General features: G+C 37.4%; 1 protein-coding gene across 1 annotated transcript; it reads left to right on the top strand.

The window, feature by feature from the left end:
* The first annotated feature begins 542 nt into the window (after positions 1-542).
* On the top strand, positions 543-26,177 carry FAM114A2 (family with sequence similarity 114 member A2). The gene is given in 14 exon segments (XM_041750049.1): positions 543-778; positions 1,160-1,259; positions 1,867-1,959; positions 3,193-3,284; positions 3,791-3,925; positions 4,424-4,582; positions 5,247-5,370; positions 10,790-10,869; positions 17,052-17,174; positions 17,678-17,817; positions 19,335-19,407; positions 22,946-22,999; positions 24,847-24,933; positions 24,935-26,177. Coding segments are annotated over 14 exon segments (1,533 nt in total). The 5' UTR covers positions 543-556; the 3' UTR covers positions 24,986-26,177.
* Positions 26,178-27,891: the final 1,714 nt, after the last annotated feature.

The raw sequence follows: 27,891 nt of genomic DNA, 5'->3' as shown, positions 1-27,891 counted from the left end.
AAAAAAAAAAGGGAAAGAAACTATTGATAAAACAATTTGGATGGATCTTGAAGGACTTAGGCTGAGTGAAAATAGTTAATCTCAAAAGGTCACATACTGTATGAATCCATTTATATAGTGTCTCGTATTGAGATGGAGAACAGATTAGGGGTTGCTCTGGGTTGGTGGGGGTGGGGTCGGGGGGATGTGACTGAAAAAAGACAACACAAGGGATCCTTGGGATTGAACTTTTCTGTAGCCTGAGTGTGTAGATGGTCACACACATCTATATGTATGATAAAATGTCTTAGAACTAAATACATGTACATGAGTGCCTGTAAAACTGATGAAATCTGAAGATGGTTGTATTAATTTTCTGGTTGTCATATTAGACTGTGGTTATGCAAGTGGTTGCCATTGGAAGAAACTGAATGGAGGATATACAGATCTGTCTGTATTTCTTAAACCTGCATGTAACTCTATGATAATCTCAAAATGAAAAGCTTAAACAAATCAAAAAAGCCTATAAGGTTAATTTTTTTCTTTGACTTTTATTTTACCAGGCAATGATCTAATCATGTCAGATAAAGATGATACTGAGACACCAGTGGTAACCGAAGCAACCTCCACCCTTGAAGATGGGAACTGTGAGCTGGCCGAGAATTCTGAGTTCGTTGACCAAAGTGCCAAGCCAGAGAATAAATCAGAGCTTGCAGCTATCACTAGGAAAAGACCAGAGTCCAAACCTTCCAGTGACCTTGAGACTTCAGAAGTTCTCCCTGTTGAGGCATCACAGGCTGTAGGCAAAGTAGAGTATCTTTTAAAACACTGGGATTAAAAGTTAGAGCTAAAAGGAATTTGGATATTGTATCTATTTCTTTTCTTTAAAAGCCGTAAAACACAATCTTTTCAGTTTTATAAATGCCTTTATGAGTAAGGCATGAGTATAAATGCCTGTGCTACATGGTGCCTAAATGCAAGTGATGTCAGGCAAGCAGTACAATTCTTTAGCTTAATAATACCTATTTTTTCACCTGTACTTGGGCTTTTTTTTTTTTTTTTTTTTTTTTTTTTACTTTTACTTTTGGCTAATTAGATACCTTCTCTGTATTCTCTCTTATTCTTTATTTTTTTTCCCTTTTCTTTTGCCTTTTGTTTTTCTGCCTACTGGGAAGAACAGGAGACTGTTTCCAAAGATGTACCTCAGACTGGATGGGGATATTGGGGCAGCTGGGGCAAGTCCTTACTCTCTTCAGCCTCAGCTACAGTAGCTACAGTAGGTAAGATCATCCACCATTTTATCAGTTTTTGGGTATATGTTGCTACAGATCTGTATTGAAAATGACCTAATTCCTCTTCCATGTTTACTTAAGGGCTTTGTAGTTTGAGAATTTGTTAGGAATGATGGGCTGATTTGTAGTATACCTAGAATTTGCAGCATTTTCTCATTAGCATTTCTTATTAGAGTTTCTTGTTTTCTCATTAACCAGACATTGTTAATTTAAAACTATTGTGTGGTGGTAAATCAAGTTTGTTTTTTTGTTTTGTTTTTTTGTTAATATTATGGAAATGAACATCAGTTGTGTATGGTCAGTATAACGTGTCTGTGGCCATAGTGACTTTAAAAATCTGTAAGATTGGGCAGCCCCCGTTGCGCAGTGGTTTAGCGCTGCCTGCAGCCCAGGGCGTGATCCTGGAGACCCTGGATTGAGTCCCACGTCGGGCTCTCTGCATGGAGCCTGCTTCTCCCTCTGCCTGTGTCTCTGCCTCTCTCTCTCTCTGCATCTCTATGAATAAATAAAATCTTTAAAAAAAATCTGCAGGATTGTTTTTGGTTTGTTTCTTCAGTTTATGATTTTTGAAAAATGTTACCATTTTTCTCATTAGGACAAGGTATTTCAAATGTCATTGAGAAGGCAGAGACTTCTCTTGGAATTCCTAGTCCCAGTGAAATTTCAACTGAAGTCCAGTATGCAGCAGGTCAGTATATGGAAACTGAAGACCTAGAATTATGGGTCAAATGGAACAGTTGAGCCAATTTTTCAGTACATATTTATTGAGTGTCTGATGTTTGGGGCATCATGGTACTGGTGAGAATGGGGTTTGGAATCTTCCTCTAACCGAGTTCTGTGTCCTTTAGCCACTTTAGTCATCTGTGAAGTGGGATGATGTATGTCAGAGGACTGTTACAAACATTAAATAAGGCCATGAATATAGAATACAAGAATTGCCTAGCATTGTGTTTGGCACAAATGAGTAAGAGCCCAAGAAGGGTTAGCTGAATTTGACTCTGTTGTGATATGAAAAATATGTTAACGTGTTTAGTTTTAGAAGGTTATTTTTTTGTGTATTTGAATTTTTATGAGGGTGAAATTTAATTTTGGATACCTGCTTTGATCAGTGTATTCTCACTTAAGCCACAAAAGACAAAATTATAACCAGGGATCAAGATGGCCTGGGACCAGAAAACAGGAAGTTTTTCAGGCCCTGGTTTTGCTTTCTCCATCTCTCGGGGGCTTTATTGTCTTTCATTCTTGTCTCTCTTTGATGGTCTCACTTTTTTTTCTCCAATAAGCATAATTTTCTAGGATAAAATTTAAAATAGGCCATATTTTTAAAAGTCAGATTTATTGATTTATAATTAATTATATAAAAATTACATGTAAATGTATAATTTATATACAGTAAAACTTACTTTTTAGGTATATAGTTTACGTATTTCAACGAACATAACATCCTGTTTATACAGTATAATCACAGTCCATTGTGATTATACAGTATAGAATATTTCCTCTATGTGTTTGTGTAATCAAAATATAAGAATATTTTCATCACCCCCAGAAGACTATTCATGCCCCTTTGTGGTCCTACCTATCACTTACTCTCAAATTTTGGCGATTGCTAATCTATTTTTTGCCTAAAGTTTGATCTTGTCCAGAAGATCATGTATATGGAATCATGTAGTGTGTAATGTATTGTTACATATATCAGTAGTTCAAAAGACTGGATTTTATTTTGGAAATGAAATGAAAATGAAAAAAACTATGTTAGTTTTCATTTTAAAATAGGTAAATAGTTTAATAAAACAAAAAAGGCTCAGGCTACCCTGTGTATAGGAAGCAAGGTCAAACTTTTAAAATTTCACATAGATGCTAATAAGCCAAAACTATTTTGGATCATCCCTCATGTTGACACATCCTCTTCCTTTTATAGGAGAGACAAATGCCAATGAGAATGCAAACTCTTCCTCATTGATTGGGCCATTTGGTGTATTTTCAACCATCTCTACTGCTGTTCAAACCACAGTGAGTAAAATGGATGGTGGACTGTACTCTGTGAATATAGTGGTTTTTTTTTTTTTTTTAAAGATTTATTTATTTATTTATTTATTCATGAGAGACACCGAGAGAGAGGCAGAGACACAGGCAGAGGGAGAAGTAGGCTCCATGTAAGGAGCCCGATGTGGAACTCGATCACGCCCTGGGCTGAAGGCAGTGCTAAGCCGCTGAGTCACCTGGGCTGCTCCATTTTATATGTCTTTTGATGAGCCTCTGTACACATTTCTGTTGAGTATGCAACCATGTGTAAAATTGCTGGGTCACAGGATTTTCATATGGTCCCCTGTAGTAGATACTGACATACAGTTGTCCAAACTGTTTAAACCTGTTTACATTCCACAAGCAGTGGATGATTGTTTTAATTGCTCCACATTCTTGCCAGTGCTTGGTATTGGAGCCACTATTTTATATAATCAAAACATGCAGATGTCTTTTTTCAGTATTACTGTAATGGAGTTGAATGTGTTTCCTAGGGAAAGAGCGTGATCAGTGGGGGTTTGGATGCCTTAGAATTCATTGGGAAAAAGACAATGGATGTAATAGCAGAAGGGGATCCTGGATTTAAAAGAACCAAGGGTCTGATGAACCGGAATTCTACATTGTCTCAGGTACTGTTGTATTTACCTGTTTACTTCATGTTTCTGTTTTGATCTGTATTTTTGCCTATGGTAGACCTTGTTAGTATTTCCTTTTGAAGAATTTTCAGTAAAGCTTGTTTTGGGTGGGAGGTGGCTGGTGAGAGTTCTAATGCTTAGAGAAATGCCCCCTTTTTTTTTCTTCTCCTCCTCTTTCTTTTCTGCAGGAGCCTCCTCTCAGTGTAGTAGAAGGTGACAAGCCCTTTCAGAGCTGTTGAGTACATTAATGTTTAAAGCATTTTCAGAGAAACACCTGGTTCCTTGGGTGTTATTTACCCTGTCCAGGATCAAATTATGTGTGACCATTTTTTTCCCAGCAGCTCCTTAGCCTATCAGATTTGAATTGCAGTGCCAGGAATGAAAGGGTAGCACTCTGTCCTGTTACCATCTCAGCTTTGCTTCCTCAGCTCTCAGAACTCACCCTTGAGCTCTCATTACTGACTGCAGGGTACTCCTCCACCTTTTTTTCAGGTTTTACGAGAGGCAAAGGAGAAAGAAGAGCTATGGACCTCCAATGAGGTTACCTTGGAAACGGACAAGAAAACTCATTATGGGCTCCTCTTTGATGAATTTCAAGGCCTTTCGCATCTGGAAGCTCTGGAGATGCTTTCGCGAGAAAGTGAAATAAAGGTAATTCCAAACCAATGATTTCAGATGGATGGTCTCCCAGCAAAGGAGTGCTGCATAGTTTCCTCTCTGTACAATTGGAAGGTGAAATGTATTTCACATGGAGCCTGGAAACTCTTTAAAAATACTATAGCAAATAAAAAAAAAAAATACTGTAGCAAAACAAACTAATGTTTGAACTACTTGCTAGAAATAGAATTAGTCGGGTGTTACTATTTTTAATTTAAACAGAAAAGGACAGGTTCACCAAGAGGTCTTAATAGCACATCTGTATTGTGCCTTTGTGTTAGTCTTTTTTTTTTTTTTTTTTTTTTTTTTTTTTTGTAGTCTCTCTGGCTTATGCTGCCAATTTGGATACAATTACCTGCTAGTTTTTAATTGATTCAAAACTGTTTAATTTCCCCCTAATTTCTTAGCAATTGTTAAGCACTAATAATTTCTGGATGTTTCTGGCTTCTATTTTTTTTTTTAATATAATTTCTCCCTACCTTTCTGTAATGGCTTGCCTCTGTATTAAGGTTCTTAAGGAATAGTTTGTATTGGCTGATGAACTCATAATTTTTATTTTAATTTGGTCTATAGCCTCTTTTTGAGGCTATTTAAAGTGTTTAAAATGTTTTTCTCTTTGTTTTGTACTCTCACAGCTTATTATTTTGTATCTATTCAGGTGAAATCTATTCTTAATTCTTTAAGTGGAGAAGAACTACAGACTCTAAAACTTGAATTGGAGCAACTCAAGGAAGCATTTTCTCTAGCAGAGTTCTGTGAGGAAGAGGAAGAAGAGAAAAAAGGTAATATGAAAATCTAACATTTGAGTGGAAGGGATGTAGCATGTTTATATGCAGTGTTTTGCCCTCGAAATAAATTATTTTTTCTCCAGTTACGCTAATCTGATTTTACTTTTTGCTGCCTTGCCCCTGACTAGGTATTGATGTGAGCAGTTGGCCTTATGTGCATATCTTTGCCCCACTCCCTGCTCCTGCCCCCCCAAACTGTTCGCGACTTCCCCAAGGTCTCATCTTGGACTCACAGATCTGCCTGCTTTTTTGGTTAGAGAGTCACCCTTGTTAGATTCTTGCCTCAGTCAGGCTGGTCATCCCTGTGAGCTTCTTTTATATCCCTAGATACTGCTCCTGTGCCTCTCTAAATTCTGTGATCCCTGTCTTCATCTTGAAATCAGGCATGCAAGGTGGCAGTTATCCCAAATGTAGGTGATAATTTGTATTTTTTATTTTCGATAGTTTTTTTATGCCATATTCCTAGTGTCTGCATACTCCAGAAAATATTAGTAACTACTCATTTTTGCAAAATTATCAGGAAACAAGGTAGTTTACATAAAATGTAATTTCTAGTCAGCTGAATCTTAAGCTTTTAAGAATTGTTTTATTTTAAAGTTTAGCTGGAAATATTTCTAATATGTTTTAAACACTGACCATTTTTTTACTAGACTTAATACAGTTTTTTTTTTTGCCTTTTTTAATAAATGAAATGAGTTGTAAACATTAAAAGTGACTAGAAAAATTCCCTCAGTGTCCATCAAGACACATGGGCCAATTACCCATATGGTAGATTAAGTCAGTGGTTTGAAAAGTGGGGTCTACAGATTCTTGGTCCCTAGGATTTCTTCAGGGAATCCATATGTCAAAACTCTTTGCATCATAATACCAAGATTTTTTTTTTTAATTTATTATTTTGATATTTGTACTGATGGTGCAAGAGCAGTGGTGATTAAATTACTGGTGTCTTAACAGATCAAGACAGTGGTATCAAACTGTACTAATGCTGTTTACAGCTGCCATGCATTCATAGTAAGAAAAAAAAATAGATAAAATTTTTTAAAGTGCTAGTTCATTTAACCTTGTCTCATGAAGCAGTAACAATGATTAATCTTACTAAGGCTTGACCCTTGAATACACTTATTTTTCATATTTTGTGTGAATGGTATGGAAGTTGTCTCATGGAGAAGTACTGTTATTGTTTGGGTTGTAAGCTAGAGTACCTGTTTTTTTCATGGAACACAGTTTTTATATAAAAAGATTGCAGTCACACAGACTGTTCAGAATTAGATATTTGGTAAATATTTTCTTAAAAATGAATGAAATAAGCCTTCAGGACACCTTAAGGAAAGAAATATTTGTGGCTAGTAAAATTTAAATTATGCAAAATTTAGAATTTTGTAAAACTTGTTTGTTATTGTAGTGAGCTTGACAGCTTCCCATTGCTTACAGATTTTTTTGATAAAATTGGTGGTGATAGTAACAAATTTGATCTCCTAGGGGTATTCAAATGTGTCAGCGTTTAGATCTGCATAATTCAGAGAACCAGTATTTTCTGGATGACTTACCGGTGATGTTGGGTGATGTTACAAAGTCATACGTGGGCAAGAGAGACCAGTAAATTTTGATTTAATGTAACTGAATTCAAAATTTTATGATATGATTTCAGGTTGTACATTGTAACTAACTTTTAAGAAATAACAATTTGTTGAACTTTGGTGTAGTATTAAAGAATATCCACAATTATGTGCAGAGGCTATTAAAATCATTCTCATCTTTCCAACTATGTGAGCTTGAATTTTCTTCATGTGCTTAGAATAATATATCAGAACACATTGAATGTATAAGCAGATACAAGAATCCAGCTGTCTTTAAGCTAGGCATTAAAGAGATTTGCAAAGATATAAAACAATGGTATTGATCTCACTAAAGTTTTTCTTTTTTGGAAAATATATTTGTTTTTCTTAAAAATTTTATGTCAACAAGTGTGTTTAAAGAATTAAATACTTCAAACATTTCAGTTTTAAGTTTTAATATAATAAGTGTGGACAGGTATATAGCTTATATTTAAAAAACTCTATGGGGTTCTCAAAAAGTTTTAAGAATATAAAGGGGTCCTGAGACCAAAATGTTTTTGAGAACTACTATGTTACATTATCCTAAAATGCTAGTCTTTTAGAAATGTCTCTATTGCTTTTCAGAATTGTGCATGTTTGTGTTCTTTTGTGCATTAATCTGCCCATCTTTTAATTCTCTTTATCAGTGAGCTTGCTTATAATACCCTCTGAATCTTACTATCTATCTTTAATCAGCTTTGGTTGGAAACCAGTCTTTTTTTTTTTTAAGATTTTATTTATTTATTCATGAGAGACAGAGAAGCAGAGAGAGAGAGAGAGAGGCAGAGACATAGGGAGAGGGGAGAAGCAGACCCCATGCAAGGAGCCCGATGTGGGACTTGATCCTGGGACTCCAGGACCACGCCCCGAGCCAAAGGCAGACCTCAACCACTCACCCAGGTGTCCCGGAAACCAGTCTTATTCAAGTTGTGTATTAAAAGGGCACTTTGAGTGAGTCTTAGGGCCTTTCTTATGAGAGAGGGAAGTAAAGTAGAATGTATGGATTCTATACTAAGAAAAACTTCCTCTTTTTGTTCCCATTTTTGTTTTTCACTGCATTCTAAGAAGTCACATTGGCTGGTTATATAACATTTTGCTATATATTCTATGTAAAAATCCTGGTCCTGGTATGAAATGGCTCTTGAGTATAAGTTTTTAAAGCTTCCCTGAAGTACTGAGAAGACAGTATAGCATGATGGATAGAAGGATGGGTTTTGGAGTTAGACCTGGGTTCATAATCAAGATCTGCTGTTTCCTAAGCCATGTGACCTTGGAAAATTCCTTAACATTCAACTTCTGTTTTCTCAGTTGTAAGAAAAGGATGCTAATTCCTCTCAGGTTGTTGTAAGGACTAAATGAAATATTTAAGGTGTGACACATGGTAAGCACTCAACAGATGGTGACTGCTATTTTCATTATTAGGGTGTGATAAGTAAATAAAGATCTATGCTTAGCAGGAAATCCATAAATTAATTTTGTTTTGCGTAAGTTGCTCTATTGTTCCTAACTAAGCCCTAATGTGGCAATCCCAGTTATTTATAAACTTTATTTATTTGTACATAATACCATTAACAGTATTTGCTCAATTTAGTCAACATCTGGCTTTGCATAGTAATCAGAAATCCTGATCTTTAAATACCATTCTGAGGACTCTAATGGCATTTCTGAACAGATGGATTTGTGTCTATGACATTTTTCTCCCCTACCTGTTTGCTAGAGATCAGGACTCTGAAAAGAAGGCACCCAAGTGCTGCACATTACGCTCCCCAACAGTTTTCTCCAGGGATTTTTGGATAAAAACGCAACACTGATCTTGGTATTATATCTCAATGAAAATATTAAAAAAAAAAAAAAAGGCAGTGGTAGCAGAGGGGAGAGAAAACCATAGAATCTGGTTCTGGTGATGCTGACATCTTTACTTTACATCAACAGACTTAGCTCTTGCCCCTCTATCTTATGCATCTGATCCCTTTGCCTCAGAGGGAGACTCTAGCCTCTCCTGAATCCCTCCAAAACACTAGCCCTACCTCATTTCCATCCTCGCACTTTTATCCTAATGCAACAACTACATTTTATACTTAGGTCTGAAGGAAGTACATGAGACACGATCTCCAAACATTTTTGGATCAATCCTTAGCAGTAAAAGATTTTGGTCTATTACTTAGACCTAATGTATGTACGTTTGCTGTTTATATATACGTACTACTATGATAATATATTACTTACATTCTAAAGTATACTCTAAAATAGAAGTTTTTAAAGGATGGTTTAGTTAGCAGCAGGTACACACTGCTGCCCAAAAATAAAAGTTATCCCCCCCCCCCCTCCCAGTACTCTATTGGGTTATTTTGTGAACTCCTTGGGGTATATGCATCCCAGTATAGATTCAGATACTCCCTTGCTCCCATATAATTTAGAAGCTTTGCTAGAAAAACAAAATGCCTGTCAGATTTTAGGTTTTTAGATAGTGGGATTTGATTAGGAGCTGCTAAGAGGATTTATGTAGTGACAGCTGTAGTATTAAGGAGATCAGCTTTTCCCAGGCCATATTACACCTGGGATCACCAAACCATTTGAATTTTGTCTTGAACACCAAGAGAGAAAGGTAAAAGGATAGCAGATGGAGAGAGAAGAATGAAGATGGAATTTTTTTTTCTAAGGGTTTTGGGGGAAAAAACAGGTATAAAGCAGTAATAATTTGCCCTGGTAAACCATGAACTGGTGACTCAGAAATACACTTAGAGATTGTAAGTGCTAGAAGATTTCTATATACAAGAGTCTCCCTACATTGTACAGTTGAGAGAAGCCTTCCTTGATCTGAGAAAATTCAGTAAGATTTAGATGAGTGGAAAGGAAAACAGCATTTTTTGCTATTTGTGTGTGTATGTTTTTTTGTTTATATTGACTTTACCTGTTTGCCTGTATGTTTCTCAAATACAAATATTCTATGTTTCCCATCATCTCTCAGGCTTCTTAACCAACAGCTTTCTTTCCTCCTTCCAACATTCTGGGATCCCTTTTCCTCTTCCTTTCTTCTTATCCATCATTATTTCCACCTGTATCCCCGATCATTGCCTCAGCCTCCCTGCCCACTCCCCCTGCCCCCCTCTTGTTCCCATTTCAGTTCATCCTTCACCGTGCGCCAGTGGATCTTTCTAAAATTTAAATTGGACATATCTGTCTCTCTTAAAAATCATTCAGCATCTCCTCATTCCCTCAATAAAAAGTTTGAATTCCTCACTGTTGTTTTTAAGGCCCTCTTTTACCTGGATTCTCCTTAACTTTCTAGCTTTATTCTTACCTCTCCCTTACATAGCACTCCCAAACATGTTAAACTTATTGCCATGCTTTCTTTCACCTCTGCCTCTATTACTTTTTTCACTGAGATTTCCTTGTCTCTTGGCTAAGTTGTATTCATGTTTTATGTCCTGACTCCACTTTCTTCAAAACACAGGCATAGTACTGCTTTCACCAGTTCTCATTCATACATCTGGAATATAAAGAGCACAGGATTTGGACTGGGGTGGGAAGGCCAATGTTTGCCTCCTAATCTATGCTATGAGATTTGGGGGAAGTAAATTAACCACTTAAAGGCCTAGTTTCTTTATCTCTAAAATGGGATAATGACACTTTTTATAAGCCCATCGAAAGAATTCATTGGTATCTATAGAAGATTCTGTAAGTACTGAAGCACGTTCCTCATTTAAATTGCTGCTGCTGTTCCTGCCGTGCCTTTCCTCTTCCTCCTCAGCACCTACCCACTCCATCAGTCTTTCTGCTGCGTCTTACATGGGACTTGGTTTTTGTTTTGTTTTTAGATGACGAAGACTTTACCAAAGAAATAACAGAGCTATTTTCCCAGCTGCATGTCTCCTCCAAACCTGAGAAACTTACCAAGGTAAGTTATTACTTCTTGGTGATTTTCGTTTTTTTACTTATGTCAATTTACCGGATGAAGAATATAAGATTCTAGCTTCCTGGCAAGGATGTCACGAAATTGGGTATATATCCTGAGTTCTCTATCTTCTGCCTGCCTCCTGGATTCCCAGGTTAACATGCAGATCTCACATCTGCCCTCCCCAGTGGAGCCTGCCCCACACATCTGCCATCCTCAGCTGTTTTCATTTGGAATGCTTGCTTATCTGAAAGCTCACATGAGACCACAGCATTGGCGGTGCTCCCCAGCCTTCGTTTTCCCAGTGGCTAGCCTCTATTGGGGTCTTCCTGTTCTTAGGTCTCTGAGTGATTTAGAGATAATGGAATGTGGCCCCTGCCCTTATGGCTTGAATGGAGGTTATCATTTCCCAGAGCCCAGTGACCTTTTAGCACGTGAAAATGAAAATCCCACAGCTTTTAGGCCTTGGTCTTTGATGGCGATGTCTGACTTACCTTCACGCACTTGGAACATGGAAGGGCTTTAGTCAAAGTGGGTAGGGAGGGTCTGTTTCCAGAGCAGTACACCTATAGCATATATGCTACTGCCAACTCATGGGACACTCTCCACTGGGTCTTGGGCTGCTTGCTGCCTCTGTACCCTCCTCTCAAAATCTCCAGATACATTTTCGGATTAGTTAGCAGCAGGTACACACTGCTGCCTGGCCAGGACAGCCATTACAGTTATCTGGATACTGCAGGGTAAGGAATGTGATGCTAGATTTGTTATCCCACTCTCCCATCTCCATTTAAAATGCTGCATTCCCCAAGGAACTTTTTAGATCATCCCCTAGGCACTCATCTTCCTCATCTCAACTGTAGTACTTGACTACAGCACTTTCTGACATGAATCATCATAGTGTTTTTTGAATTGGAAATAATGTCAAACTTAGAGAAAGATTGCACAGATAAAGGAAATAACATTCATGTATCTTTTATGCAGGTACGCCTATTAGTAATATTTTACTTCATACATTTCATCAGTCATGTCTGAGCCTTTGTTCTCTCATTCCCTCTCCTATCCCTTCCCCTTCATCTCCCCTTCTTCCCCTTCCCCCCATACAGCACTACACAAACATACACACATGCTCATGCATGCACATTGTTATTATTGGGACTATTTTGGGGAATTAATTGTGTATACGATAGCACTTTAGTCATAAATATGTTAGTATGTATCTGCTGAGAATGTGGATATACCCTTATGTCACCACGGTAGTTATCACCACAGTAAACTTAACATTGATACTATATTTTAAAAAAGATTTTATTTATTAGAGAGAGAGTGAGAGTAGGAGCAGGGGGAGCAGCAGAGGGAGAGGGAGAAGCAGACTCACCTCTGAGCAGGGAACCCAATGTGGGGCTTGATCCTGGGATCCTGGGATCATGACCTGAGCTGAAAGCAGATGCTTAACTGACTGAACCCGCAGGCGCCCCTGATACCATTTTTTACTTAATCTGTTGTCCACTTGACCACATTCTGGTTTTGGCAACTGGCCCAACGATATCCTTTGTATTAAACTTTTTCCTCTAACATTGGAGGTAGTACATGATCACAGATTGTGTTTAGTTGTCATGTACTTTCAGCCTGTCTTCATCTGGAGTAGTTCCCCACTTTTCCTTATTTTTTATTATGAGAAATACAAATTTCTCTTCCCCTGTGTATAAAAATAGAGTATTCCTCATTTGGGTTTGTCTGATCTCACGATTAACGTCAGGTTATGCATTTCCAAGCAAGCTACTTCCTAAGTGATGATGTATCTTTCCCATGTTGTCACACCCAATGCACAGGACCCAAGGCACATCTTCCCCTCATTGTGCCTTGTTGCCTGATTTCTCACTGTGTGGTTAAGATTGACTCCCTCTGTTACTAATAAACTTTCTGTGCAGAGACATAAGACAGATACCCTGATCCTCATCATAATTTCCCTTCTCTATTTAGCATCTGTGATTCTTGCTGCACCAGTGTTTCCAGTGATGGTTGCAAAATGATGATTTGTTTTAACCCCAGCACTCGCCCCACATTTATCAGTTGGCTCTTGGCATTCTACTCTAGTTAAGAGTTTAAGAGTTCTCCCTTCTCTTGTTTATTCATTTATTATCTGTTACTTAATATGATCTCATGGGTTTCTGTTTCTTTCCTTTGGTTTGTAATTCATTACGGTTTTAAATTATTTTGGTATTCAAGTTGTCCTTCATATGGACTCCTGTGTGACATGCACTTACCATTGTTTGGAGTATTTCCTTATTTTCTGGCATAACAGGATATCTTGGACTCACTTTGTACCTTCCATATGCCAGCCCTGGAATTAGCCATTTCTTCAAGGAGCCATGGTTTCTTTTTAGTATTACAGGCTAACATGTGGGAGCTCATCACTGCTGGGGTGTCTTTGCTTCCAGGCCCTGTGGGCAGAGCTAGGAAATGTATTCAGATACACACACCCCTATATTTGTATATTGTACATACGTTAGAGATTTGAGTTCACCCTGGTAACTCTAATTTCAGTCCACCTCTACATGGTTCTTCCTGCTTTGCCTTTCCTCATGACACTTTTGTATCTCTCTTTTAACACAGTGAGAAATCCAATTTTCCAACATTAGCACACGTCCTTATTTCCTCAGTTCTTTATGCATCTGAATTAGTTTCATTTCTTTGCCCACGCTACTATAAAACCAACCTCTGGAAAGAATGTATGATTTATTTGCTTTCCCCCATGTTAATTTTCAAATATATAGAGTATTGTCAAGTTTCTGAAAAGTCAAAACTATATAATTCCCATCCGTTCCATTTTCCCTTCTGCTTTTAGATATTATTATTATTATTTTTTTAAATTTTATTTTTTTATTTTTTAAAGATTTTATTTATTTATTCATAGAGACAGAGAGAGACAGAGGCAGAGACACAGGCAGAGGGAGAAGCAGGCTCCATGCAGGGAGCCTGTTGTGGGACTTGATCTGGGGTCTCCAAGATCACACCCTGGGCCAAAGCCAGACGCTAAATCGCTGAGCCACCCAGGGATCCCCTTCTTCCTTCTTTTAATCCAAGATAAATCAATCCCTGGTTTTGCTCTCGTTTTATTTCTTGAAAGGAATTGCAGAACATTTCCCATACTTATTTAGAGTATTAGTCATCTCTTAGGATTCTTTCCAGCCTCATCTCTCACTGTCCTTTTCTCTAAAAATCTCACCACTCCAACCTCATCTTCTACCATGCTTTTCCCGTATTGGTCTTCCTTCTTTTCCTTGAGTACACCCACCTGACTTCCCTCTGCTTACAACACTCATTTTCTAAATATTTGCATTTTAAACTTTTAAACTTCAGATTTCAGCTCAGGTATCACGTCTCAAGATCCCTCCTGACCATCCAAACCTAGTTTGCCTTCTCATCCAGTCCACACTCTCCATCTCTCTATTTTATTTTCTTCACTTATTTGTTTCTTGCTATGTTTCTGCACTAGAGTAATATTTATATTATATTAGTCGCTACTGTTCCCAGCACTTAGGACAGTGTGTAGTAAATATTTGTAATGGATGAACTGAATAAATGCACTGCCTGCTCTGGTTTTACTAGTTGCTTCACAGTTTTCTTAGCACACTTCGGGTTTTCTTGTTTCCGATCTTTTATACAATTATTATTATTTAACTTGAGTTTTTTTTTTTTTTTTTTTTTAAGATTTAACTTATTTATTCATTCATGATAGACAGAGAAAGGCAGAGACACAGGCAGAGAGAGAAGCAGGCTCCATGCAGGGAGCCCAACATGGGACTCGATCCCGGGTCTCCAGGATCACGCCCTGGGTCTCCAGGATCACACCCTGGGCCAAAGGCAGGTGCTGAACCGCTGAGCCACCCAGGGATCCCCCTAATTTGAGGATTTAATGCATAGGGGAGTTATAGATCAGAGCCAGATTGTTCTTGAAGGTGTTCATAGCTGAACTCTATGGGAGTTCCTGTGTCATAGGAGAAAGAACCTTGAAATGAATTATCTGGGTACATAGATTCTGCTCTAGCTCGTTCATGATGTAGCCTGCGTGGGACTCTCAGTTCTCAGCTGGAATGACTCTCCTAATCTTACGTGGATTCCTATTGCCTGGTTACAGCTCTGAGCACATTCTGTCCATATAGAGGTCCTCGAGTGGGTACCTTCATTTAATGACAATAAACCTTTTCTTAGATGCCAGGACACACTCAGTTGCAAATGACAGAAACTCCAGTCAGACTGGCTTAGGAAAAAAGGGGGCACTCATTAGCTCAAGAAACCAGAATATCAAGGGGCAAGACTGACTTCAGGCATGGCTCTCTACCCACCTATCCCCACCCCAGTCCCCACACCAGTCTCTTGACTCTGTGTTCTTTTAGTTTGGCTTTATTCTTAGAGAATCTTTTCCACATGGTGGTAGGATGACTACTGACAACTTAAGGGTAACTTTTTTCCAGTTGAATAACTCCCAACAGAAGGAAGGCTTCCCTTCCCCAATAATTTTATCAGTTGTCCTGAGGCTAATGCCCATTGACCTGGGTTGGGGTCACTTTTCCATCCATGAAGTAATCACTGTATGGACAGGGGGATTAATATTCTTGGTAAAAACCTGAATTGTTTGCCAACCCTTGGAACCAGAGGATGGAAGCAACCCCACCCGAACCACAGGAACTGAGAAAAATCTGGAACCTACTACCAAGAGAAAGGAGATATGGATGCTGGCTAGATAAAAACAGTAGGTGTCCTTTGTAGTGTGCTGGATAGTGGGTGTGCAAATCCAAGTAAGACAGTCTGTAACTATCCTATAGCAATGTTTGTATAGGAGATAGACACATTTAATTTTGGTAAGTACTAAGATGAATGGGAACTCAGGGGACTGTGGACACGCAGAAAAGAGTTGTTTGGGTGCCCAGTCTCCTGGAACGTTTTGAAAGTTACCTGGAAGAAACACTGTCTGGGTGGAGGATTGAAAGAAAACTAAGAGCTACCTTTATTTGGAGAAAAGAAGAGGGTGGGGAAGGGCATTTTAACCTAAGGGAATAGCATGAGTGAAGAACAGGCATATTTATAGGTCATTATTATTAGATCTTAAAATTAAAGTGGTCAGAGATGAAGCTGGAGGTCTAGGTCATGGGTACTTCTTCAATCATGAAAGAACATGGTCTAGTTGATGGGGAGCCATTGAAGAGAAGAGGAATGATCAGTCTATGAAATATCCTGATACATATGTCCAGTAAGCAGCTGGAATGTGTTGTTTTCCTGAGAGGTCAGTGCTGGAAATAAGGATTTAGGAGTCAGCAGCAGGTAGGGAATATTTAAAATTATAGAAAAAGAATGGGCAAAGGGAAGAGGGAGTTGGGTTAGGCAAGTAGAGAGCCAGGCTAGAACTCCAGGTGATGCTGGTATTTAAGGGGCTGAAAAATAAGGATCTAACATACAAGAGTCTGAGTAGGAATGCTTATAAGGGGGGAGGCAGAACTGGAAGATGGTGGTATTATAAAAGTCAAAACAAGAAGCAACTCAAAGGCCCATTATCAGGACAATGGTAAATTATGATATATGTATAAAATGAACTACCACACGGCAAGAAATAAGAATGAGCTGCTGGTGCTTGCAACAGCATGGATGGATTTAACAGACAGTATGTTAGGCATAACAAGTCAGACACAAATTAGAATGGACTTAAGATTTCATTTGTATGCATTTAAGGATGGGTAAAATAATTTACAGTGAGACAGAAGAGTGATTACCTTTGGGCAAGGGTTTAGGGATGGGCATGAGGGGACCTTCTGTTGTGGGGTGATGGGAATGTTCTGTATCTTGATCTGGGTCACAGTTACAAAGGCACATATGCATGTAAACATTTCTTGAATTGTGTGCTGAAAATTTGTGCACTTTATGTAAATTTTACCCAGTTTTCAAAAAGGCCAAAGGATTAGAGAATTTCAACAAGGAATGAGTGAACAGTAGTGTTAGGTGTTCTAAGAGAAGTGGTAAGGTAAGTAGATACATGTATGATAAATGTATGTTTGGGTGAGAACAGAGCATTGACTTACATGATGCTAGCTATGATGCTAACATGTTCCTGGTAGGTGCACAATGCATACTGTTACCTCTTGGTGAGCTGAATTGAACTGTTGATGGGCAGTAATCTTTTTCTTATTTAGGCAAGGAATACTGCCTACGAATGGATCAGTACATCTCTGGCCAAGCCATCAGAAGAGAAGGAAGATGGAGAGAAACAGTTGGAAACAGAAAAAATTGAGCAAATCAGTAAAAATTCAATAGAGGTATCAGAGCAGTTAAACCTTTTTTTTCTCTTTTAACGGTGTGGAGATGTGGGTATCACAATCAGGGATGCAGGCACCTTCTCTTTGTTGCACCACTACTCGTCATTTCACCCTTGCAATCCAAGAGTATAGCAGCAACCTTGTTCCAGACTATGGAATGAAAGAAGGAGTGGAGGAAAAGAGACTAAGGGTGTGTGTTATATTATGGGGAAAGTTCCCAGAAGCTGCAACAAGACACTTTTGATCTAAATCTTTTGGCCAAAACATGGTCACATGGTCACACCTGACTTCACGGAAGCTACTGTTTTTGTAATTTTGAGTCCAGTTGTTAAAAGACCTCACTGCTGTGGTAGAAGAGGTTTATTGAAGGGCAGCCATTGGTCTCTGCTGCTTTCAAGATACCAAATCCTACAGGATGAGAGAAGCAAAGTGATGTCATTTCCTCTGGGCTAAAAAACCCAAAAAAATAAAAAAACAGTGCTTTGTCTTGTTTTTCCGTTCAGGATATACATGCATTTGCAATCCGGAGCCTAGCAGAGCTGACTGCCTGCTCAATTGAACTGTTTCACAAAACAGCGGCTCTGGTTCTTCATGGCCAGAAGCAGGAAGTGACAGCCATAGAAAGAAGCAGAACTCTTTCCCAGTAAGTATAAAGAGTATCCCTATAAAAGATACAAGTTGCTCAGAGTTTTCTCAGCTTCTTTCCAAAGTTTAAGAAACGTTCCTCTCAAAAAGGTGCTATTCACATTGTACCATCCACAGGTTAGAGGTTTGTTCATTTTGGGTTTTAGTTATTAAGTAGCCCGAGGGGTTCTTTTCACTGAGCCATAACTCTGCATTATAAATGTTTTTATTAACTGATTGTTTTATTAATTAATTTTTATTGATAATCTGAAAACTAGGTCTCACGTTATTAGTTTTAATAAAAATAAAATTTTACAAAAGTAAAAACAGAATAGTTCTAAAACCTCAATTCTTAATAATGGTTATACCCATTATTGAATGTTGATTATGTCCTAGGCTCTAAGGGACTGCTAAGGGACTTACGTGTATCATTTCTAACTTTTATAACAACTCTAAAGATAAGTGATTAGTCCAGCTTTAAAAAAATGAGGAAACACACACACACACACACACAGAATAAAAAAAAATAAATAAATAAAATAAATGAGGAAACACTCAAATGAAATAATCTACCTAGCTTGTGCAGACTGGGATTTAATCCCAGGCCAGGCTAAATCTCTAAGCCCCTTTCCCACCATATTGCTGATTTGGAATAAAAATTTCAGAAATAATATTAAGTAGATAGTCACAAGAGACAAAAAAGGACTGCTTTCTAAATAAATCTAATTAAATAATGAGAATTTTCATTAGAAAAAAAATGTGTAGTAGTGTCGAGTTTGTTAGGATTGGGAAGGGCCCTTGATGTTTTCCAGACCCCTTCTTCACCTACAGCTTCACTGCTCTGCAACATCCCACAACAGGGGGTTGGTTTTGTCTTAACATCCTTAAGATGAGGGACTTACACTCCCAGAGTAGCCTGTTCTTTGGAAAAGTGGCTACTTCCACTTTTTTACTTATATATCTGGGTTTACATGTATACATATACGTATATGTGTATGTGTACAGTAGGTATATGTGTGTATAAACACACATATGTATAGTCTCCCTGCTAATTATCAAGTAAGTTAGAATCCATGGAAACTGGGCTTTCACTTGTTTACTGATATATCCGCAATGCTTAGGACAGTACCTGGTAAATAGAAGACTTCCAATAAATATTTGTTGAATGAATGAATGCATATTTACTTTAACTACATTCGTGAACAGAATGTAGTATCTTTTAAGTACTACCTTATTTCCTTAAAATGTATTTTAGTTATTTCCTTTGATATAACTTGAAAATCTAGTACTTCCTAGAGGATTTTGCAGAAAAATGTTTTTCCAAGGACTAAACCTCTTTCTGTAGCATGAATGCTTGCTCAAATGGGTCCCCAAATTAGGTAACTGATGAAGGCATGTTTCCCTTTAAAAAAAGCTTTCCTCTTTCACATTTACTCCCAGGAATGATTTGTTTTCTTATAGTTGTTAAATATGCTTATTTAAAAAAAAAAAAACAAAAACAAGGAACCCTCCTGACTTTGCTCACTTCTTTCCTAGGATGACAATTGTGTTGTGTAAAGAGTTGTCTTCTCTGTCTAAAGAGTTCACCACTTGCCTAACAACTGCTGGGGTAAGAATTCTTGCCTCTTATTGGGCTAATGTCTGTTCTTTGGGCTTTTTAAAAACAGTTCTATTAAGATTTTCATACCATAAAATTTTCCCATTTCAGGTGTACCATTTAGTAGATTGATTTTAATATATTTACAGAGTTGTGCAACTGTGACCTTAATCTAATTTTAGATGGTTTCCTCATCCTTCAGAAAACCTCATGCCTTCAGCAGCCACTTGCATTCTCTTCCCCTCCACATTCTACTAGCCCTAAGCAACACTAACATGCTTTCCATCTCTAGATTTACCTATTCTGGACATTTCATATGTATGGGGTCATACATCATGTGATATTTTGTGTCTGATTTCTTTCAGTTAGCCTAATGTATTTGAGGTTCATCCACATTGTAGCATGTATCCGTACTTGTTTTTATTACCAAATAATCTATTTTATGGATATACACATTTTTTTAAAGGTTTTATTTATTTATTCATGAGAGACACAGAGAGAGAGGCAGAGACATAGAAGAGGGAGAAGCAGGCTCCCTGCAGGGAGCCCAATGTGAGACTCGATCCTGGGACTCCAGGATCATGACCTGAGCTGAAGGCAGATGCTCAACCGCTGAACCACCCAGGCACCCTGACATATACATTTTATTTTTGTTTATTAATTCATAGACATTTGGATTATTTCCATTTTTCAGCTATAATGAATGTTGCTACAAACATGCATGTGTGTTTTCATTTCTCTTAGGTGTATAGGTAGGAGTAAAATTGCTGGGTCATATGGGTGTTATGGACCATTGAAGAATTCGCAGACTGTTTTACAAAGTAACTATCGTTTTACGTTCTTGGTAGCAGTGTATGAAAGTTCCAATTTCTCCACAATCTCTTCAACACTTGCTATTGTTCATTGTTTGAACAGTGTATGAATGGTATTTCATTGCAGCTTTTATTTGCATTTCCCTGATGGCTAATGATGTTGAACTTCTTTTCATGTACTGTTGGCCATATGTATGTCTTCTTTAGAGAAATGTCTTCTAGTTTTTCCTACTTTCAAATAGAGTTATTTTTAAAAATTATTTTATAAATTGGATTATTTCATTACTTTTTGTCATTTATTATTTTAATTATTTGCCTTTTTATTACTTACTATTTATTACTGAGTTTTAGGAATGCCTTATATATTCTGGGTACAAGTTCCTTTATCAGATACATGATACGCATGTCTTTTCTTCCAGGCCATGGGTTGTCTTTTCACTTTCTTGGTAGTGTCTCTGCACAGAAGTTTTTAATATTGAAAAGTCCAGTTTGTCATCATTGTCTTTTATCACCGTTCAGTACTAATCGTTGCCTAATCCAAGATCATGAAGATGTACTCCTCTGTGTTTTCCTCTGAGAGTTTTGTTGTAGCTCATTTATGTCAATGATCCATTGTGAAGTGGGGTTTCACCTTCCTTCTTTTGCATGTGGATATCCAGTTGCCTTAGCACCATTTGTTGAAAAGCATTTCCCTGTTGAATGGTAAAATAATTTAACCATAGATAAACTGGTTTAAACTCTCATTTCTGTTTGTTGATTTTATGTGTGTGTATCCATATACCAGTGCCATATTGTCTTGATTACTGTAGCTTTGTAATCAAGATGTGCAAATCTTCAACTTGGTTCTTCTTTTACAAGATCTTTTATCTTTTTGGGGCATTACACATTTTCGTGTGAGTTTTTGGATCATATTTTCTGTGTCTAGCAGATTTTTGCAATCTATTTTTGTTTTCTCTTTTTATGAAATCTGCAGTATATATTCTGCTACTCTTTGATATCTGTACTGGAAATGTAGACTTTGCTAAAATAAAGCCCCCAAAGTTTGGCTGTAGTTTTAGGGAGCAGTGCCTTACTTAGATTGTGGCAATCCTTATACTCTACAGTTGCCAACCAAGAGGAGAGTTGTAATTAAAACAGCTAAAGTAATTTTTTTCCTTTTTAAAGGAATTGTAAAAATTTACTGAAGGTGTGTAAACTGTAGAATACGATCAGAAATCAGTAACCATGAATTAGGATCAAATCAAGGCATTTTAAATGAGTAAATAAAATCACTTTGTAGTAAAACCAAGTTATAGATACAGAGAACAGATTGGTGGTTGCCAGAGGTGGGGGAGTGAAGGGAGGCGAGAATGAGTAAAGGGGATGTAAAGGTATAAAACTCCAGTTTTAAATAGGTCATGGGGATGTAAAGTACAGCATAATGACTATAGTTAATAATTATGTAGTATATACTTGAAAGTTGCTGAGTAGAACGTAAAACTTCTCATCACAGGAAAAATATTTTTCTAACTATGGTGACACATGTTAACTAGACTTATTGTGGTGATCATTTTATAATATATGTAGATATCAAATCATGTTGTACACCTGAAACTAGTATGGTGTTGTATGTCACTTATACCTCAATCAAAAAAATAAAATCACTTTGTAATAAGTATTTAAGTGCCAGTGTGGCAGCAAATTCTAGGCTCTTAAACTTATCAAGAGCATAGCCCAAATTAATTTTTCTTACTTTATGAGTTTAGATTATTCCTATAAGGGATAATCCTGGGATTATCTCTTTATTCCATAATATTGTCTTTAAAAGAGCTTCTGGGATTCCTGAAGTTAATCTTCTGAGGCCAAATCTTTCCATGTGTTTCATAAAGATACTTTAACCCAGCAAATCAACTATAAGGTGCTAACACATGGCGGTGTTAAATTTCCATTATTTATTTCCATGTTTTCCACATAGCCCATCTTAAAAACCATTGAATATTTTGAGCACATGTTCTTTATTTGCATGTTCCATTTTAAAATTGTTCTGAAGTTTCTGGTCATGTGTATCATTTCTACCCCCTCCTCCAAAATGAATACTTTTTAAAGTAAACAAAACAAAACAAAACACCTACAACTGGGGATGCCTGGATGGCTCAGTGGTTGAGCATCTGCCTTCAGCTCAGGGTGTGATCCCTGGATCCTGGGATTGAGTCCCACATTGGGCTCCCTAAGGAGAGCCTGCTTTTCCCTCTGTCTATGTCTCAGCCTCTCTCGCTCTGTCTCTCATGAATAAATAAATAACTAGACTTATTGTGGTGATCATTTTATAATATATGTAGATATCAAATCATGTTGTACACCTGAAACTAGTATGGTGTTGTATGTCACTTATACCTCAATCAAAAAAATAAAATCACTTTGTAATAAGTATTTAAGTGCCAGTGTGGCAGCAAATTCTAGGCTCTTAAACTTATCAAGAGCATAGCCCAAATTAGTGAGTGTGAGTTTTTGTTTAAAAAACAAAAACAAAACTATAAAGGAATACACTGTCAGTTGGGCAGCATGGGAAAATATAAAAGGAAATTTAAAGCACTTCCAGAGATTATATTTTGCTCTTTCTCAGTCCAGACTTTTTCTGTACTTATATTATGTATGGGTGTGTGTGTGTTTATGTTTCAAAGTGGGATCACACTGCGTCTACTGTTGTGTTTTTTTAATTTGCAGTGCTCACTTTAACCATGTATTTTTTTTTATTCTAGGTCAAAGAAAAGGCAGACATCCTTAATCCCCTAATCACTGCAGTATTTCTGGAGGTTAGTAGTTAATTATAAGTCTCTAACTTTTAGGGTATAATGTTTTATTAATCAGCTCTTCTTCAGTCTTTATTTTTTGATTTTTGTTTTTTTGTTTTTTGTTTTTTTTCACCAGATTGGTAGTTTAGCCATACTGATGCAGGTATGGCCAAAATGGTGTGTAGTTGATGCATATTCCCTTTTCATTATTACAAAGCATAATGATGAAGCTCTTGCATGAACTGCAAAGCAGCAGTAGGCTTTCAGTAGCTAGTACTACCCACTGGCAGCTGATGGACAATCTTTAGTAATGAAACGCCTTCTGGAGACCAGGTATAGACTTGAAGAGCTGAAAATGACAAACAGGCAAATACTGCTTCCAAAAGGACTAAAGTTTATATAGGGGAGATTTGTTACAAAACAAGACAAAACATTTTGTTGTGCCATTTCCTTGCCAAGAGATTTGCTTTGTTTTATCAAAGGTACTGTGTTTATAGAATCCTCATCAGTTCATTAGATTTAAGGAGGTGGGTGGTTTAAGTCCATGGAAAAGGGGGATGTAAGATCATATGATCAATTATTTGTCTCCTTGTGTGACACTTTCTGCCTGCCATGTTTTAAAAACTCTGTCTTGTAAATTAATTGTGTAAACTATTTGAACATTTGATGATCTGTTTAAAACGTGTTTATGTAAGTCAGGGGAGATAATTGGTTAGGTTTTAAATATGAATTGAAAAGAATTAACTATTAGACTGTTACTTCTTTAGTTTTAAATTCTTTTAAAATTATCAAGGAAATGCCTTTAATTCCTTAGCTGCACAGTTTTCTTGAATATCAGGGTAATTATTCTGATAATTAACACTTAACCAATGTTTTTAAAAGTTAGTGATTTAGTACATGGCAGAGTGGTATAGGTGAGAAGTTTGCAGACCGGGAGTCTAGTCCTGTCCTGGATCTCCCCTGATTTGCTTTATGACTCTGGACCAGGCATTTACCTTCTTGACAATCTCATTATCATTATGTGCAATATAATAGATTTAACTAGATGATCTCTGAGGTCTCTTTTGGTTGAAAATTTGGCAGCAAATGTCACATTAAGGTTTAAATAGGAGTACATGCTATTGATAAATCCGAAAAAGGTAAACTCACTTAATGGGCTTTCCTTATTGCTGTTTGGAGTTGATTGTTCTTGATTACATATTTGAAACATCCTTGCCCTTGAAATTATATGTTTTTTTCTTAATGTAATGAACTCTCTATTATTCTTCTGGAAGATCAGAACTTGTCAGATATATGAAGTCTGGCAAACTCTTGAGCATGGTGATTCCACGATGCTTCTCATAATTATGTCTGTTGTGCCAGATAGAAATATATCTATACTGTATCATCTTTGAAAGCGGTTTTCCTTGTTCATATTTGTAGTACCTGTCTTGTATTCACTAATTGTATTGGGTTCATGGAAGAAGAGCTATCATAATGGACTAAAAATCCTATTGGTGTAAGATTCATAGCCTTCCAGAGTCCTTTGAGTAAGTGACTAGAATGTTGTAACAGACTCTAGCATTTAGTAAAGGATTAAATAAGCTTCAAATGCCGAATTTGAGCAGAATGTGAAAGAATAGCTACCATTTCTGATGGACAAGTTGGACAAAAAATGCTGACATTTGTTTTTGGTACTGTCATCTCTTAAGAGCTATTTCATTCTTGCCTCTGTAACTTTTACTAACGTGGTTAGTTTGTGCTTTTGTTTGCCAGCCCAGAGATTCAGTTAGATTGTACAAATTAATCTGTTTTTTTGTTGTTGTTGTCTTTTAATATATTTTCCCTTTTAAGTAACTGTGATATTTTCTTTTTCTCAATCTCGACAGGCATCAAACAGTGCTTCCTATATTCAGGATGCCTTTCAGCTGCTCTTACCTGTGCTGGAGATCTCTCTCATTGAGAACAAAACTGAATTACCAGAGGCATGAGCTATATACAGGCCCAGGGTCTTTGTCAGAACATTGAAGAACTGAGAGGATTCAACCCAAAACTTTTGGTGGCCAAGAAATGCCACTCTCTTTTGGGTACCCCTGCAGAAGGGAAGGAGAAAGGATTCTTTTAGTGTATAAAATTTGGGCAGGAGAGCAGGTTTAAAGGAGTTTTGTTGCCTTCACTGCTTGGGTGAAATATTCAGGTCTTCACACTGCCCTTCTAAGTTGTTAGAATTATTAAATTATTTGAGAAGAAATTTTTATGGAAAGTTCAAGAATAATAGCTCTAGATAAAGGTTAATGGGAGACTCAGGCAAAAATATTGCTCTTTATTGGACATGATGCAAAACACTAACAGTTTTGTTATGGTTCTGTATGATTTTGCAGCCCACTGATATAATTGGTTGTGAAGCAAGAGAGAAACAATTTAGTATTCTAGAAGTCCTGTGCTTGATCTGTCGATGCCATGACCTTTCTCCTTTCTATAATAAAATCTGTGGCTTTAAGAAAACAGTATATAGACACTGTAATGATTACCTAGATTCTTAGGACTTGGTTAGAAAGTTTCATGTGCTCTTTAATTCTCAATAGGTGTTTGGCATGGAGGAGAAACTTCTGAAATCTACTTGAAGCCACATGAATTAAATACAGCAAAGTGCCCTTTGGCTTTAAATTGTTCTCCTACCCTAAGGTGACAAGCTTCAAGTTGTAATTGAACCCCAGTCAAGGGGGTTCCAGACCAATAAGTGCAACTTATAGAAACAATTTCATGTTTGCAGGTATTCCAAGTCTCTCCAGGATGTTTTTCATGCATACCTTATGTGCAGGATAAATTCTGTAATAGCCAGCTCCAAAGGAGTATTCAAGCTCTTTCAGTAATGGAGTTTTTGTTATTTAAATGCTGTTGAAGGGGACTATAGAGTCCCATAGAAATCATTTATAACAGGATTTAACCTGTAAGATACAATATGTTTTCCTTATTTTTGTTTTTTGTTTGTTTTAATGTATTCCTTAGCATGTTTATAAATAAAACTTTTATCCTTTAGATCTTAAGCCTTCTTTTGCTCTCTTCAACAATGTAAGAGGCTAATAAGGTGTTATCTTCCTAAAAGTTATTTGGTATCCACTCTTTTTAAAAAAGAATTCTCCAACTTTGTTGTTGGAGGTAACTTTTGTGAGCTCTACCACTCATCTTCTAAAACGTTTAAATAAAAAGTAATAATTGTGTCACTTGATCCTTTCACTTACTTTTCCAAACATGAGCCCCAATAGACCAAAGAAATAGCAGAACAAAGATGTAACATTGACTGATCTCAGCACTATTTCCATACCCTTATTTGGGGCACGGGTGGTTTATAAGCAGGGAGAAAATAAATAGATTTGGGCTAAAAAGGTACACCAGTAGCACTAAAATGTTACTCTGCTTATATTCTGTTTTAATATGATCAGAAAACTTCGTGAACATTTCTCTTTTTAGGTAAATTTCACCCTTCCTAATGTAATTCTGAAATGTCAGAGAAAAAACAGTTTCCTATGGTTATGAAAGCTGGTGTCCCCAGTCCTGGTTTGCTGTCTCAAGAGCAGTTGCTGTGTGTGAACCTGGATCCCCTGAGCAAGGTTTAGGAACTGCTCACACTGCTGTCTGTCTGTTCAGATGCTTGTACAATGGCGGTTTGCAGTTTTTACTTTTCAATCTAGAAACATAGCTACGGTTTTTCTTTCAAGAAGAGGGTTTTAGATGTGGAGAACAGAACAGTGACTCTTTTTAGGCACCTCCCCAGACTGGTTTTAGATTAGACCTTAAAAAAGGCAAATGTGATTCACTGCCACTTTTTTCTTATCGCCCTTATCAGCCTCCCCTATCTACCCAGATGTTTTTCAGTGTATTTAGGAGACCATTCGTGAAGCAACAATGAAAACACCAGTTAATTCTGAGTAACAGTTGCTTACCTTTCACCTAAAATATGGTGAAAAAGAATGAAAGTTCTGGGCAGCCTGGGTGGCTCAGTGGTTTAGCACCACCTTTGGCCCGGGATGTGATCCTGGGGACCCGGGATCAAGTCCCACATCGGGCTCCCTGCATGGAGCCTGCTTCTCCCTCTGCCTGTGTCTCTGCCTCTCTCTCTGTGTCTCTCATGAATAAATAAAAATAAAATCTTTAAAAAAAAAAAAAAAAAGAAAGTTCCTTGATGGAGTAGAGAGAGAAAAGTAAGCATAAAAATTTGTTGGCAGGTGAAAAGGTAAATTCAGGGGATGCTTTGGAACCTATTGAATTATGGTGATGATTTTTGAATGGTGCGTACTTCGTTCCATTTGGGGTGGCTACAGGATGTAGTTTCTTGATGATACCTAGTCTTTTGGTGCTATTCTTTTAAATTTTCTTGTGTCTGAGATTTACATCTACATCCTGAAGTATACTGCTCTCCTCCTTCCCAATTCACTTAACACCTTATTGGTAAAATGTTCAGTTATAATTGGGGTAAGATGCTTCTCTTCCTACTATTGGGATCTTTAAAGGCTGTGATTAAAAGAAACTTCATTAATTTGGTCTAAAAGAAATAGAAACATGTACAAAGTAATTCTTGTTTTTTCTTTATATAATGCGTGCAGATGTGTTGAGGACAAGCTTTACCTTACTTGCTTTTGATAGGTTTTTTTTTAAAGGCATAGATACCGGGCAGCCCGGGTGGCTCAGCGGTTTAGCGCCTGCCTTCGGCCCAGGGTGTGATCCTGGAGACCCGGGATCGAGTCCCAAGTTGGGCTCCCTACATGGAGCCTTTCTCCCTCTGCCTGTGTCCCTGCCTCTCTCTCTCTCTCTCTCCCTGTGTGTGTGTCTCATGAATAAATAAATAAAATTAAAAAAAAAAATAAAGGCATAGATACCAACATTGACAGGCTTGTGAAGAGTAAATCTGTAATCTATGGGGCTGGCCTTCATAG

The sequence above is a fragment of the Vulpes lagopus genome, chromosome 3 (genome assembly GCF_018345385.1).
Source record: "Vulpes lagopus strain Blue_001 chromosome 3, ASM1834538v1, whole genome shotgun sequence".
NCBI classification, from domain to species: Eukaryota; Metazoa; Chordata; class Mammalia; order Carnivora; family Canidae; genus Vulpes; species Vulpes lagopus.
This window is presented reverse-complemented; position numbering and strand designations above follow the sequence as displayed.